The 17,784-nt window shown below is 38.4% G+C and overlaps 1 protein-coding gene across 2 annotated transcripts in view; it reads right to left on the bottom strand.

The window, feature by feature from the left end:
• RAMP2 (receptor activity modifying protein 2) overlaps positions 1–17,784 on the bottom strand; it is a 113,174-nt gene that overhangs the window by 17,954 nt on the left and 77,436 nt on the right. For both annotated transcript variants that reach the window (XM_053699447.1, XM_053699454.1), the window contains exon 2: positions 5,277–5,360. In XM_053699447.1, the coding sequence (XP_053555422.1) occupies positions 5,277–5,360 (84 nt within the window). The remainder of the gene's footprint in view (positions 1–5,276; positions 5,361–17,784) is intronic.

Raw genomic sequence — 17,784 nt, 5'->3', positions numbered from 1 at the left:
GAGGAAGATACCCCAATAGGTTTGCAGGAGCAACTTAAGCAGGAACATTTCAAACATTTTTAACGAGAAAAAAAATAAAAATATATCATCACCCCTATGAAACTGCTATCAGGTGATTGAAAATATAAAACAAGAGATTTAGGACTAAACAGACCCTGAGCTGCGAGTATGAGTCCCTAACAAAATTAGCGACTATGTTGTATTATCCTATACCAATCGGTTTGTGAAGGCAGGGGCATGGGCCGCCAACTCTCATGATCGCAGTCTCAATATGCAGAAATTTCCGCTGATGGAGTCCCATAACAAACAAAGAGTTATCTCGGTGCGGCGGAGGACCGCATTCTGGCGCGTCCCCAACAAGGCACGGCAAGTCTGTGGTAGTATGTGTCCTAGTGAAGCCTAGCCAATACCCCCTGTCGACCGGCCGCATCTCCAGCGGGTCTAGCTTCGGCTCAGGGTTGCCATGAAAAATGTCTATATGTGAGCGTGTGGGGAGAGCAGGATCTGGAGATGCATCGCCATATGTCTCCTTTATATCTGCATCTGGGCTGGCTATTTGAGCTGTAACACCTGGGTAATAGTAGTAATCTCTATGGTAGTCAGCTTCCATCTCTATCTGTACAGTAGGCAAGCCGCACTCTGAGCTATGAGTTACATCCATAGCATCGCCGATTCTCTCAGATCTCAATGTCGCCATGAGGGAGGTGTGGTGTCCGTCCATCTTGTGCAGTAGTAATTGTATAGATGCCGCTATAGCGTCCTCCATCTTGGGATAGCTCATTCTTGCTAGCTTTCTAGGTTTACGGCAATGCTATGAATCCTTCCTCCATATGATAGCTGCTTCGAGTGTCGCTGCAACCGTGCTACCCAGCTAAGTATGAGGCCGGGGGGGGGGGGTGGTAAGATAATGGTATAGGCCACAGCCGATAATCACAGCCTTTTAGGATCGTCGTAGGTGCAGTAAAAAGCAAAAGTAGCTTTATTAAGGACCTATCTTCTTCTCCGGCAGATACATAATAAAAATGTTGAGATGAAAGTTATGAAAATTGAAGATAATTATCTAAATGTTCAAATTTGTACCGGAGCAGCTATGAGGCACGACTGAACATGGCTGTGGCTTGGACACGCCCCCCTGTGAGTACCTTTTTGATAACCTAACAATTCTCTTCCACCAACTGTATTACACCAGGAGGCGCCTTTGTCTTTTTGTGATTTTTTCACAGAGAAAACTTGCTCTTAGATCCTGATTTCCCTGACAAAGCAGCTGACTCCAGACATCACCTGTGTTCCTGATCATTGATCATCCTGGCATTTGATCACATTCATCATTTGGGACTATTCCCACCCCAATTGGGACATTTACCATCTATATAACATTGCAGAAGAAGACAGCATTTCCAGATAAGAACCTTTCAGGAATTTCTTATTACTGTATTTGTTATTATTTGTGTTGTATCCTATGTTTCTCATAGTCCCATATTTATAAGAATTGTTTCTTATTTGTTTACATTATTTCATATAGAATATTTCATTATAGTTATTACATGTAATTTCTTGTTCTCTTCTCTCTTAGCCTATTTACATAGTAATCATATAGGGTCCTGTGCGCCCCCTATTAGTAACACACCCTTAGTGTTACTGATTGTTTCTTTAAACTTAATTAAATTAATATTGAAACCACTAGGAACTGTTTGTGCACAACTGATCCCTAGTGATTATTTACTCACTAGCTGGGATTGGTGGGCAGTTTCACACCACCATATGAATAAATATAAAGATTGTTTTTGAATACATATAAAGATTGTTTTTAATCACAGGATAATCTATTTAACAAACAACAACTGTAATATATTGTACAATAGCCGCATTTAGAGCAAATAAAAATTAGTTCACTGCTCATTTAATTTGGCATCATCTAGATTACATGGAAAAAAACAAGCGATGTAACCTAAATTTACATGTAGGAAATTTACTCTTTGAGATTTGAAAACAAGTGCATCTAAAGACTGTATCCATTGACATAACACTTAGGGCTAGGGAGGTAAAGTGAAAGGACAGCAGTTCTTTGGGACTGTGTCTGAAATACCTAAGCAAAAAATATCCCTCCTCACTTATTTATGCATTGTTGAATGTGTTCAGGCCCAGCCTGAGCATAGGGCATACAGGGCAGTTGCCAATGGGCTTGGGCCAGTTGAGGGCCGGTTGCCCATCCTGTTGTCATCATTATTATTTGTGCATGATACAGGGTCAGCCATGCCTCTCATTGCCTTGCTTTGTCTGTGAGCTAGGTTAGGGCCAGCCCTGCCCCTGCTCTGTTTCTGTGAGCTGGCTCTTGGCCAGTCCCACCCCCCAGAATTACATTGATCTTCTTTGCAAAGGCTAGTTCTCTAGGCTGCTGAAGGGTTCCCTACAAAGCTGTCGTCTCTGATGGATTTGCATTTAGTCCAGCATTGGTCTGTGACAGCTTCACAGAACCTCACAACTGGCAAGGTAATGAGTATGCATTGAAATATTGAAATATCACAAAAATTGGTGTCTGCATATGTCTTGTCACCTAGTGTCTGCCTGTTGTCTGTCCTATGGTGTATCACTCAATAGTATATACTTTACCAATTTTTGTTATTAGACAGTGGCATAACTATAGGGATTTCAGAAATTTAAAGTGAGCCTTTGCCCACACAACTAGAAGCTCCTTCTGGCCCTTTACTCAGTAGTGGCATACAGGGTGACTGGTTGTGTCTGCGTCATGTCTGGCCCCTCTGTGTGCCCCTCTTGAAAAAAGGGCTCACAGTATACAGAAAGAGTATGTGTTGTGTGATTTTATATGTCTAGGGTGTGTTTTTGTGTGAATGTTGGTACCTGCGGATGACTGTGTGTGATACTGCATCTTCATTGCTCAGGTGTTTATTATTGAGAGACTGTGACTGCACAGGCTGATGAGCAACAAGTGGTTATTCTTTTAGTTTAAGGGACAGTCTACACCAAAATTTTTATTGTTTAAAAAGATAGATAATCCCTTTATTACCCATTCCCCAGTTTTGCACAACCAACACAGTTATATTAATACACTTTTTACCTCTGTGATTAACTTGTTTCTAAGCATCTTCTGACAGCCCCCTGATCACATGACATTTTATTTATTATCTATTGACTTTCATTTTAGCCAATTAGTGCAGTGTCTGCCACAAGCCACGGGTGTGATCACAATGTTATCTATATGGCTCACATGAACTAGCTCTCCCCTGTTGTGAAAAGCAAAAAAAAACAGCATTTGATAAGAAGCAGGCTTCAAGGGCTTAGAAGTTATCATTTGAGCCTAACTAGGTTTAGCTGTCAACTAGGAATACCAAGAGAACAAAGCACATTTGATGATAAAAGTGAATTGGAAAATTGTTTAAAATTACATGCCCTATATGAATCATGAAAGTTTATTTTTGACTAGACTGTCCCTTTAAATGCTAACTTAGTTTTTGTTTTTTCTTTTTACATTTCCCTTTTTTACTATTTAATAACAACCAATTTACAATGACAGAAGGGTGTTGAGAAGGGTGTATTTAAAAGGAGGTGAAAAGGGGGGGTTATTTATGAGGATACTTATATCTCAAAAACCAAAGATTTTAAAGACATAAAAATTGGTATTTAGATTCTCCTTTTAAAAAAAAAAAAAGAAACACTTGTTTAACCGTTTCCCGAAAATCCACTTAAGGGTGGTGAAAAGGGTGTTTGATTAATGAGATTACCTATATCTCAAAAACCAAAGATTTTAATGACGGGAAAATTGATATTTAGATTCTCCTTTAACAAAAAAGAAACACTTGTTTTACCATTTCCCAAAAATCCACTTAAGGGGGTAAAAATGGTGGGTGATTTATGAGGATAGGATACAAATAGATCTCTAAACCAAATATGTTACAGATGTGAAAATTGGTATTTAGATTCTCCTTTAAAAAATAAAGAAGCATGTGTTTTACCATTTTCCGAAAATCCACTTAAAGGGGGTGAAAATGGGGGGTGATTTATGAGGATACCTATATCTCAAAAACCGAAGATGTTACAAATGTGAAAATTGGTATTTAGATTCGCATTTAAAAAATAAAGAAGCACGTGTTTTACCATTTCCCAAAAATACACTTAAAGGTTGTGAAAAGGGGGGGGGGTGATTTATGAGTATACCTTTATCTCAAAAATCGAAGATGTTACAGATGTGAAAATTGGTATTTAGATTCTCCTTTAAAAATAAAGAAACACATGTTTTACCATTTCCTGAAAATCCACTTAAGGGGGGGGGGGTAATTTATGTGGATACCTACAGAATATATAAAAAAACAGAAGATGTTACAGATGGGAAAATTGATATTTGTATTCTCTTTTAAAAATAAAGAAACACGTGTTTTACCATTTCCCAAAAACCCACTTAAAAGGGGGGTTAATTTATGAGGCTACTTATATCTCTAAAACCAAAGATATTACAGACGTGAAAATTGGTATTTACATTCTCCTTTAAAAATATAGAAATATGTGTTTTACTATTTCCCGAAAATCCACTTAAGGGGGGTGAAAAGAGGAGGGGGGGTGATTTATGAGGATACCTATATCTCAAAAACTGAAGATGTTAGAAAAGTAAAAATTATCATTTAAAATCCTCATTATAAAGTTTGCATGCCAAATTTCTTGCTCCTAACATCAGTAGTTCTTAAGATATGGGTATCACTAAAAAAATAATTAGTTGAGTCAAAATATATAATAACAATTTAATTTAAAAGTAATTGTAAACAGAATAATAATAACATATTTTTGATGTGCCGGACGAGGCCCCGCCCACAACTTAACTGATTGGTGCCCATGTAAGAGAAACACCAACAATAAACAAAAACTGACAAAGTTAATGTCAGCGAGTGTGCAACCCGAACGGGGACACACGTGAGGGCACACGTCATTGCAAGTGGTCGCGTTTTTCACTATTTTTTACAAATCACAAAATCCACGTGAGTGAAGCCGCGGGCAACAGCTAGTGTAAATATAAAGTTGGACTGCTATTGGATGGTGACACCACCTAGAATAGTGTTTAAATGTAAAGGGATATCCTGATTTTAGCTTCTATTAGACACTTATCACAAGATACTTATTTCAGAAAGGAAAGGTACAGATAGACAGGCATTTTAGAAAACTATAGGAGTACAATCTCTCTAGAGAACCATAGGTTTATCCACTGAGGTACTGGATTAATAGTTTAAAAATGTGCTAGAATATGAACTTAAAACAAAAATTATACTCACTTTCATGACTGTTATTGACATGGTTGGATATGTAGAAGTTGCTAGAGTCTGTGGTGTTCTGCTGGTCTGTTGGTGGAAAACATGCTGCAGAAAAATGAACTGTAATTAGCTCAATAATAAAGAATGTTATGATAGCTATATACTGTGTTCAATGTGGATGGGTGAATTCACTTCTTATCTCCTTGGAGCACAGTTTTCTGCTCATATCAAAAAGGAAAACATAACTATATTGCTAACCCTAGTGTGTATTCTCAATTTAAACATTCTACGTGCACAAAAATCTCTCTAGCTGTCCTCTTGCTCTTAGGTTGCTGTTCCCAAGCCTCACCGTGCTTGGAGAGATATACCCCCATCCTCTATGCTCATCATCTTCATATACCAACTCATCACTTGGCACTCTACAGTTGGCATATGTCTAAAACATTTGGCTTAAACTACAGTAAGTTGGCCAATGATCTAGTCTGCTACTACTAAACAGCATTTATCAGTGCTTATTTTAATAGACTTCTCTTCTGATTTTAACAGTGTTTACCATCCTGTTATTCTGCTTGCTTGTCTATCTTCTTCATCTATGGAACACTGCCATATATATATATATATGCACTTTCATTCTTGTCCTGGACTAGTGGACTATATATACAGGTAAGTATATATATATATATATATATATATATATATATATATATATATATATATATATATATATATATATTATCCAATTAGCACGTGTTCCAGCACTCCAGCTTCAACTAATAATGAAGCACCTGGGTGCAATCCTCAATGGATTGTAGATAAGAGCTAGGAAAGGGAGGGCACTCTCAGGATTTATATACATCAAAGTTAGTTTATTGTTTATAACAACAACGTTAGAAAGTCATAAGGATAGGTCGACGTTTCGGCTTACATAGAAGCCTTCATCAAGACAGATGAACAACTCACAACGGCGGCTTGCAGCCGCACACAACACCACCAGCAAAACAGAAATGTTTTTTTCTGTTTTGCTGGTGGTGTTGTGTGCGGCTGCAAGTCGCCGTTGTGATTTGTTCATCTGTCTTGATGAAGGCTTCTATGTAAGCCAAAACGTCGACCCATCCTTATGACTTTCTAACTTTGTTGTTATAAACAATAAACTAACTTTGATGTATATAAATCCTGAGAGTGCCCTCCCTTTCCTAGCTCTTATATATATATATATATATATATATATATATATATATATATATATATATATATATATATATATATATATATATATATATATATATTTTGTATGTATATATATATATATATATATATATATATACAGTGGATATAAAAAGTCTACACACCCCTGTTAAAATGTCAGGTTTCTGTGATGTAAAAAAATGAGACAAAGATAAATCATTTCAGAACTTTTTCCACCTTTAATGTGACCTATAAACTGTACAATTCAATTGAAAAACAAACTGAAATCTTTTAGGTAAAGGGAAATAAAAATAAAAAAATAAAATAATATGGTTGCATAAGTGTGAACACCCTTTTATAACTGGGGATGTAGCTATGTTCAGAATTAAGCAATCACATTCAAAATCATGTTAAATAGTAACAGTAATAGAGTCAGTACACACCTGTCATCATTTAAAATGCCTCTGATTAACCCCAAATAAAGTTCAGCTGTTCTAGTAGGTCTTTCCTGACATTTTGTTAGTCGCATCCTACAGCAAAAGCCATGGTCCGCAGAGAGCTTCCAAAGCATCAGAGGGATCTCATTGTTTAAAGGTATCAGTCAGGAGAAGGGTACAAAAGAATTTCCAAGGCATTAGATATACCATGGAACACAGTGAAGACAGTCATCATCAAGTGGAGAAAATATGGCACAACAGTGACATTACCAAGAACTGGATGTCCCTCCAAAATTGATGAAAAGACAAGAAGAAAACTGGTCTGGGAGGCAGCCAAGAGGCCTACAGCAACATTAAATGAGCTGCAGGAATATCTGGCAAGTACTGGCTGTGTGGTGCATGTGACAACAATCTCCCGTATTCTTCATATGTCTGGGCTATGGGGTAGAGTGGCAAGACTGAAGCCTTTTCTTACAAAAAAAAAAAAAACATCCAAGCCCGGCTAAATTTTGCAAAAACACATCTGAAGTTTCCCAAAAGCATGTTGCAAAAGGTAGATAATCTAATAAGTCTTGTCAGTATTGTGAGGTTTCAACAAAAAATTAGAAAGACAAATTTTAGCATTTTAGCTTAAGAGATGGGTACGAGACTCAGATTATAAAATATTTAAAAACTGCATTTATAGCAGATTATGAAACAACAGCTGACCATGGTTATGGTGAGTCTGAAGAAAGATTAAAACCACAAGTTTGTATAGCTTTTAATATTATAAATATTAAATAAAGTCATTTACATATGCATAAAGAGACATTGGACCCTTTTTATGATGTTGCTCATGTGAGTAAAAAGCACCGGTCAAAATCAGCATCGACAGCCCCTATTCTTGCTCACTTGGTTGCTCGAGAGCAGTGGATGGGATTGCACAAGAGCATTTTTGCACAATCATATGCACAATCATAAGTTCTGCCAGCAACAAGCTCAGGTGGACAAGTTCCCTACTTAGGAACATTGTCTGCCCACAGCTCAATAAATGGGGCCCATTAACTGCAATGTAAGATACTATACAATTTCTGGTCAGATGGTCCTAATAATACATATCTGTTCTGTAATGTACTGTAATACATTTTAAACAGTCCACTGTTACAGGCAACAAAGAGTAAATTACATTAATGCACATTTAAAGGGGTAGTAAAGTCCAAATGAAAGATTCATGATTCAGATAGGGCATGCCAGTTTAAACAACTTTCTAATTTACTTTTATCATTAAATTTATTTTGTTCTCTTGGTATGTTTAGTTGAAAGCTAAACCTAGGAAGGTTCATATGCTAATTTCTAAGCCCTTGAAGGATGCCTCTTATCTGAATTCATTTGACAGTTTTTCACAGCTAAAGGGTGTTAGTTCATGTGTTTCAAATAAATAAAATTGTGCTCATGCAGGTAGAGTTATTTAAGAGTCAGCACTAATTGCCTGAAATGCAAGTCTGTTAAAAGATCTGAGAATAGGAGGCAGTCTGCAGAAACTTAGATACAAGGTAATTACAGAGGTAAAAAGTATATTACTAAAAGAGTGGGCAAGATTACAAGTTTTGCAGTATGGTGCGGTACGGTACCGCTGAAAAATTGGCCATTGCACATGGAATGGCCGGTAACGCATATTACAAGTCGCGTCGGTATAGCTATACCGCAAGCATTTTAGCCTAATTGCAAAGTGCATTCCGCACTCAAAAAATTAAGTTTGAGTGCGGGATTTTCCATAGCGCCGTATTACAGGTTGTGTGGTCTGGCTAATATGCTTGCATTACAGCCTAGACCAACAAGAGCCATACAGCGATCTGAGACCAGTAGTTATGGATTTTATGAAACAAAAATGTTTCACAAAACTCATAACTAAAATGTAATAAAGTACACTAACACCCATAAGCTATCTATTAACCACTAAACCGCCACCCTCCCGCATCGCAAAGGGACAGACAAGTCCAAAAAAAACTTTCATGATTCAAATAGGGCATGTCATTTCCAATTTAATTTTATCACCAATTTTGCTTTGTTCTCTTGGTATTTTTAGTTGAAAGCTAAACCTAGGAGGTTCATATGCTAATTTCTTATACCTTGAAGGCCGCCTCTGCATTTGACAGTTTTTCACCACTAGAGGGCGTTAGTTCATGTGTTTCATATAGATAACATTAAGCTCATGCACATGAATTTACAGAGGAGTGAGCACTGATTGGCTAAAATGCAAGTCTGTCAAAAGAACTGAAATAAGGTGGCAGTCTGCAGAGGCTTAGATACAAGGTAATCACAGAGGTAAAACGTGTATTATTATAAATGTGTTGGTTATGCAAAACTGGGGAATTGGTAATTAAAGGGACAGTCAAGTAAAAAAAAAAAAACTATCATGATTTAAATAGGGAATGTAATTTTAAACAACTTTCCAATTTACTTTTATCACCAATTTTGCCTCTAATCTGAATGCATTTTGACCACTAGAGGGGATTAGTTCATGTGTTTCATATAGATAGCATTGAGCTCATGCACGTGAAGTTACCCTAGAGTGAGCACTGATTGGCTAAAATGCAAGTCTGTCAAAAAAACAGAGAACTGCAATGCCGCCCCCTGCAGATTCGGCCGCTAGCAGGGGGTGTCAATCAACCCAATCGTTTTCGATTATGAGCAGGTGGACAAGTTATGGAGCAATGGTCTTTAGACCTCTTCTTCATAACTTCTTGGTAACTTTTGTTTCCAGAGAGCCTGAAGGCTTGCCAGAAACAAGGGGCCTCAAGCTTCATACGGAGCGTGATAAATATGCCCCTAGGTCTGTATTTTGTTTAAATGACAGTTGTATTATATACAATCCTCATAAACCTTGTTTGTTATTTATTTAACATTTTTTTCTTACATTTTTTTTCTAAAACATATATGGAGATATATTTGTTTTAATATCTTAGGGAACTCAAGGAAAATTAATTGACAAAAACTTCAGTTAAAGCCAGAGTTTAAAAGGGATAGCAAAGTCCAAATTACATTTTCAGAATTCAGATGGAGCATGTAATTTTAAACAACTTTCTAATATACTTTATCATCAAATTTGCTTTGTTCTCTTGGTATTCTTAGTTGAAAGCTAAACCTAAGAAAGCTCAAATGCTAATTTCTAAGCCCTTGAAGGCCACCTCTTATCTGAAAGCATTTGACCGTTTTTCGCAGCTAGAGAGTTTTAGTTCATGTGTTTCATATAAATTATATTGCGCTCACGCACGTGGAGTCAGCACTAATTGCCTGAAATGCAAGTCTGTCAAAAGATCTGAGAATAGGAGGCAGTCTGCAGAAGCTTAGATACAAGGTAATTACAGAGGTAAAAAGTATATTTCTATAACAGTGTTGGTTATGCAAAACTGGGGAATGGTAAATAAAGGGATTATCTATCTTTTTAAACAATAACATTTTTGGTGTTTACTATCCCTTAAAGTTTTCTATGAAACTTTAAATGCAAGAAAATTCTGGTGTTCTGTAATATTCTCAAACTGTGTTGCGTTTCCCTACCTATGACCACACCTACAAAAACTTGCAAAGGCAGTTGTGCACGCAGTCGCTCACTGCCTGCAATATACTTGTAAATATACTATAGAGCACGCATGCGCTCATTGCCGTAGTCGGCAAATATTACAGAACTGGTGCGTCCATTATTTTGGCACTAGCTGGGGCAATTTAAATAACAGTGGCAAAAAAGGCTTCATATTCATGAAAAACATTCAATCATTTATTCAAACAAATCAGTATTTTGCCACTGTTATTTAGATGTCCCCAACTAATGCCGAAATTAATCAAACAAATCACCGGGACAGAGCTGTCCGTCCCGCAGTGGGCAGAAAACTGCGTCCCGCAAACACTGATAGTTCATAGTGTCACGGGGCAATTAAATAACAGTGGCAAAAAAAGGCTTAGTATTCAAATTTATTTTACAGTTTTGTTTGATTAATTTTGGCACTAGCTGGTGACATCTAAATAACAGTGGGAAAATATGTATTTGTTTGATTAAATGATTGAACGTTATTCATTAATATGAAGCCTTTTTTTTCCACTGTTATTTAAATTGCCCCAACTAGTGCCAAAATTATGGACGTACCAGTTCTGTTATATTTGCCGATTGTGGCAATGAGCGCATGCGTGCTCTGTAGTATATTTACAAGTTTATTGTAGGCGGGTTCTGTAATATTTTCTGACTGTGGCAGTGAGCACATGCATGCACAACTGCCTTTGCAAGTTTTTTGTAGGCGTGGCCGTAGGTAGGGAAACGTAACGCAGTAAGAGAATATTGCAGAACACCGGCTTTAGGGCCAGGAGAGCAAGGCGGCCACCAAGGGCCCCGTGGTTAGTGGGGTCTCATGCTGGTGCCAACTGTTGATACAACATTTTTTTTTTAAAAAATAACGCTGCCATTTAAAAACAAAAATAAAAATATGGCAGCATTTTTTTCTTATTTTCCCCTGGGAACTCATCCTGGGAAAGCCAGGGAACTCAAGAGTTGTAGCAGCAAGATGCAACGGTCTGATTGATTGGAGGATTATTCTATAATTCTCCAATCAATCAGCTCCTTGCATAAGAGGGTGGTGGTGAAGGGAGGGAGGCTCAGGCGGAGGCACGGTGAGCACATGTGAAGACAAATGCCGCTGTCATCCTCAGCTTGTGCTGCCTGCTACCTTCTTGCCTCGAGGCTGGCCAGAGCATGGACTTCACCTGGCCAGCAGTGAACAATACAGTCATCAGACAAGGATAAACTGCTACACTTAGGTAGGATACCATGCAAGCTCCTCTAGCTGTGATGCGATCCTAAGCTTATGTCCCCTTTAAATTGTTCCCAATGATCCATTTTACCTGCTAGAATTTATTAAATTGTTTACAAGTAGCTCGTTTACCCTTATTTCAGCATTTGACATAGCTGATTTAGCCTGTGGTATCCCCACCTATAGTGAAAGTTTCTATACTGGAGTCTATGCTATGGATAAGCCTAAGTAAACACAACCAACAATTGAAAAACTTACAACTGTACTTGGGCAATGACTTTTGAAGAAAAAAAAGATAGTTCATGACTAGGAAGTTTTTGTTCTTATATTGAGCACATAAACATAAATGTTTCATTCTGTCCTAGGCATATAGGAACCTGCTGCCATCTAATCCTACCCTGGAGATTTTGGAACCATATTTTTTCTCTTTTATTTTTTTGTACCAGAGCAGTAAATAGATGTCAACAATTGAAACATTTATGTGCTACTCAAAACAAGCACATAAAATTCTAGTAGTATAATTTAGCTATACTGATTGCTTAAAGGGATAGGAAAGTTTAAATTAAACTTTCATGATTCAGACAGATGTGTAATTTTTAAATTCACTTCTACTTTGTTCTATTCGGTACATTTTGTTAAAGGGACAGTCTAGTCAAAATTAAACTTTCATGATTCAGATAGGACATGCAATTTTAAATAACTTTCCAATTTACTTTTATCATCAAATTAGTTTTGTTCTCTTTTTTATTCATTGTTGAAAGCTAAACCTAGGTAGGCTCATTTGCTAATTCTAGGCCCTTGAAGGCGCTAGTTCATGTGCGCCATATAGATAACATTGTGCTTACTCCCATAGAGTTATCTAGGAGTCAGCACTGATTGGCTAAAATGCAAGTCTGTCAAAAGAACTTAAATAAGGGGGCAGTCTGCAGAGCCTTAGATACAAAGTAATCATAGGTAAAAAGTAGATTAATATAACCATGTTGGCTATACAAAATTATGGAATGGGTAATAAAGGGATTATCTATCCTTTTTTAAACAATTACTATTCTGGAGTAGACTGTCCCTTTAAAAAACAGCAATTCACTACTGGGAGATAGCTGTTGATTGGTGGCTACACACATTTGTCTTTTGTCATTGGCTCACCAGATGTGTTTAGCTAGCTCCCAGCAGTGCATTGCTGCTCTGGAATTGATTTTCATTCTGTGTTTAATCACTTTGCAGAGGTAGTGATGTCGCGAACCTAAAAAATTGGGTTCGCGAACGGCGAACGCGAACTTCCGCAAAAGTTTGCGAACGGGCGAACCGGGCGAACCACCATAGACTTCAATAGGCAGGCGAATTTTAAAACCCACAGGGACTCTTTCTGGCCACAATAGTGATGGAAAAGTTGTTTCAAGGGCACTAACACCTGGACTGTGGCATGCCGGAGGGGGATCCATGTCAAAACTCCCATGGAAAATTACATAGTTGATGCAGAGTCTGGTTTTAATCCATAAAGGGCATAAATCACCTAACATTCCTAAATTGTTTGGAACAAGGTGCTTTAAAACATCAGGTATGATGTTGTATCGATCAGGTAGTGTAAGGGTTACGCCCGCTTCACAGTGCGCAGTGTAGGTGATATACCTGCCCTGACCATGCTTTGCAGACCAGGTATCAGTGGTCAGATGGACCCTTGCCCCAACACTGTGTGCCAGACATGCCATTATAGCAGACTTATATGGCTTTGGCGTTGCTTTTTGGTAATTAGAAGGCTGCTAAATGCCACTGCGCACCACACGTGTTTTATGCCCAGCAGTGAAGGGGTTAATTAGGGAGCATGTAGGGAGCTTGTAGAGTTAATTTTAGCTTAAGTGTAGTGTAGTAGACAACCCAAAGTATTGATCTAGGCCCATTTTGGTATATTTCATGCCACCATTTCACCGCCAAATGCGATCAAATAAAAAAAAATTGTTCACTTTTTCACAAACTTTAGGTTTCTCACAGAAATTATTTACAAACAACTAATGCAATTATGGCACAAATGGTTGTAAATGCTTCTCTGGGATCCCCTTTGTTCAGAAATAGCAGACATATATGACTTTGACATTGCTTTCTCGTAATTAGAAGGCCGCTAAATGCTGCTGCGCATCACACGTGTATTATGGCTAGCAGTGAAGGGGTTAATTAGGTAGTTTGTAGGGAGCTTGCAGGGTTAATTTTAGCTTTAGTGTAGAGATCAGCCTCCCACCTGACACATCAGACCCCCTGATCCCTCCCAAACAGCTCCCTTCCCTCCCCCACCCCACAATTGTCCCCGCCATCTTAAGTACTGGCAGTAAGTCTGCCAGTACTAAAATAAAAGGTTTTTTAAAAAATTTTAATTTTTTTTAGCATATTTACATATGCTGTGGTGTAGCATCCCCCCTTTTCCCCCAACCTCCCTGATCCCCCCAAAACAGCTCTCTAACACTCCCCATCTGCCTTATTGGTGGCCATCTTGGGTACTGGCAGCTGTCTGCTATTATTTCACAGTCAAAAAAGTGTAGTTTTTTTTAAATGTACACTACTGTTACACCAGATATGAGTGGTGGCACTGGGCAAGTGGGCACAGTATACGCTGTGAGCCTGACACACACGCTGGCAGGCAGGCAACTGCAATTAGATTACACAGGGAAAAAAAAAAAAAAAGCAGACTGATGTTCTAGCCCTAAAAAGGGCTTTTTGGGGTGCTGTCCTTATAGCAGAGATCAGATGAGTCCTTCAGGACTGTAGTGGACACTGAATACACTAGCCTAGCTATCGATTTCCCTATTAAATCAGCAGCAGCTACACTGTCCCTCCTCTCACTAAAAATGCAGCTTCCAAATGAATCTAAAATGGATGCTGTCCAGGAGGTGGGAGGGTCTTGGAGGGAGGGTCTGCTGCTGATTGGCTGTAAAGTGTATTCTGACTGTGAGGTACAGGGTCAAAGTTTACTCAATGATGACGAATAGGGGGCGGATCGAACATCGCATATGTTCGCCCGCTGCGGCGAACGCGAACATGCTTTGTTCGCCGGGAACTATTCGCCGGTGAACTATTCGCGACATCACTATGCAGAGGTTAACCACATGGCTATATGCAAGAAACAGTGTAATAATAAGATTGCTTTCACATATTATGCACTTTTAAAGCCCTTCAATGCAGGTTCAAGTATCAAGCTCCACAACACCTCTCTTACTCTAAAGCAAATAATTGGCATAGGAAGAATACATTTACAGCAATTACCAAATAATCAAGCAAGGGTTAAATTATTAACCCTTCAGCATCTGTATAGCAGGACACCACAAGCACCCTAGTTTATACAGATTGAAATTAAACAGTGATATTACCTCAGTATGTTTAACTTGCTAACTGCTGTTGAGGATCTGCTAAGACACTATTGAAAGTTTCCCAAGTGGGTGGCATTTTATGAGGTAACTATTTACATGTTTATCTTTGTTGCTGCAGTGGTTGCTGACAATAGGTTAATAGACCCAGAAATGCCTCAGTAAATCTGGATTTTTAATATGTTCTGTGAATTTCAGTCCAAGCACATGAAAAGCCTTATGTTTTCATCTAAAGCCTCTGTTAAGCAAAGACTCAGTATATACATGTGGAATTCAAACGTTATCCCGCTTGCGCTCGTTTGGCTAAGTCTCCCCTCTGCTCCCTGCTTATGTGAGGCCCTCCACCTCGCTCCCTTTCGCACTGATGTGCATCATGTTCTCTGCTGCAGAGTCTTGTGCTCTGGTTGGCATTTGAAAGGGCAGAAGTAGTACACCCATTGTAATGTCACTGGAAGTGACGTAAGTACAAGGTGCAATATGAAGGCCTGAGAGAGAAAGGGAATACACCATCCTCGGATGCAACACTGGCACCATTATTAGTGTCTGTACCAGGTCCTCTGCCTGTACCTGGTCCCTGTTCTGGGGTGGGACCCCCCCCCCCAACTCTGGGAAACTCTTGAGGTAAGATTGGGGGCAATGGGTTCATAATCAGTAACATTTATTTTTCTTCTTCCAGGTCCTGGAGATTCTACAATAGAGGATTCATCACAAAAACATTTAGGAGGGATTGCAGGACATCTAGACCTCTCCATAACTGCAGCAGGATGAATCCAGTAAAGAAAGAGGGCCCAGAGACTCCGTCAGCTCCTTATAAAGGTAAGCCCACCCTAACACCACCTTGCTATCTCCAGCAGACACACCCTCTTGTCCTATTTCATTCCCTCACCCAGCCTTAACCCTTCGCCCTTAGGGAGCTGCAAGCCCATTGCAGGGCTCTCCACTATCAAACATGTTCCAAATTATGCAACACTACTGAGATGCCTGGCTTTATCACCCCTTGCCTCCAACCCTCCCTGGTATTATATATCACATATCATGGCTTTCCTTTACCTGACACGTGCCATCATACGCTAAACTTCAGTGTAATAGAAGACCACAGAAAAAGAAAACTGCATAAAAAAATACTAATTTTAACAAACTTTTATTGCTAAACTTTCTCTTTTTCCTAAAATACACAAGACCAATTACTGCAGACATAGACATCAGTGTCTGGAGGGGGGCAATTTTTGTAAATAATATTTTATATAAGCATATGCTCTCACCTGACTCACTTTTTGATTACAATGTTTCACCATGTTTAAAATTAAGTACAACTCATGTGTGCAACAAGCAACTAACTTCTACTGAACATATTTTCACTGATTATACTGAGGAGGGTTTATTGCTTTCGTCATGAAAACGTTTAGGAGGGATAATTTTCGGAGCCCTAATTGCTACCACGAGTTTTCAGTAGCATTAACCAGCCACTTGTAATGATTGGTTAATTATCACACTCCCACAAACGGGCATTAGTAATCTAGCTCTAAGTGTTGTAACTTTTGTATCTTAGACTCTTTCTCTGTAATAAAAAAACAACAACAATTTAAAGTGATGGTAAACTCTCCCCTTTTTAAAATCAGATCTGGAATGTAAGCACTATTTTAGATGGAGTTTTATTCATTAGCTGTAATGAAGATGCGCTATAACTTAGTTATTAATATAGATATGAAATTCAAATACCCCACGTTACACCACCCACTTCAATTTTCCTGTCAGCTAAATGATTGAATTACTCTCCAATCAATGCTCTACCTACAACAAAAGTGCCAGATGGGGAGAGTGCTGATTGGACAACAATTCAATCTGTTATCTCACAGAAAATTTTACTTTTGAAGTGGGCGGAGGAGCATGCAGTATTTGAATTTCATATCTATATTAAAAAGCATGTTATACTGCATCTTCATTACAGCTAATGAATAAAACTCCATCTAAAATAGCGCTTACATTCCAGATCTGATTTTAAAAAGGGGAGAGTTTACCATCACTTTAAACTACATATTTGCAACAATTATTCAAGATAATCTATAGACTAGGCAGATTGCCAAAGTGGATAATAAAACAGTTACTTTTATAACTGCAGCCATCTTCTGGTATAATGAGAAAGCTGCATTATATCATCATCTCCAATTATATAGTCAATCACTTGTACATATAAGCTTGGGTTTTATTCCATGCTGCCTTACAACTATAAGAATTTAGTGGTGATTCAATACTGAGAGCATTCTGATATCTAACGGCACAATACTATATTAACTGTGCATTAATATCAGCTGATTTATTGCTAGCACTTCAGTTTTAATAAAATACCAACTTTTAAGGACTACTTAATACAGATTTATGTTTTAAAACCACTCATGATGTACACGCTTACATAATATATACAAGGGGTTACTTTGAGTGCATATTCAGGGGCATATTTATCAATGTGCGAGTGGACGTGCTGTCGGCATTTATCATTGTACCAGTAGTTCTTGTGAACTGCTGGTGCAATGCCGACCCCTGCAGATTCACGGCCAATCAGCGCCTAGCAGGGGTGTCAATCAACCCGATCGTATTCGATCGGGTTGATTTCTGTCCGCCGCCTCAGAGCAGGCAAACACGTTATGGAGCAGCGGCCTTTAGAAACAAGGGGTATCAAGGTCCATACGGAGCTTGATAGATATGGCCCACAGTATCACTTTTTTACGGCTCATGTGTAGAACAAACAGCTAACTTCTGCTAAACATATTTTCACTGATTA

Source organism: Bombina bombina, chromosome 1 (genome assembly GCF_027579735.1).
Source record: "Bombina bombina isolate aBomBom1 chromosome 1, aBomBom1.pri, whole genome shotgun sequence".
Lineage (NCBI taxonomy): Eukaryota > Metazoa > Chordata > Amphibia > Anura > Bombinatoridae > Bombina > Bombina bombina.
The sequence above is the reverse complement of the archived record's forward strand: the minus strand, read 5'-3'. Positions and strand labels throughout refer to the sequence as shown.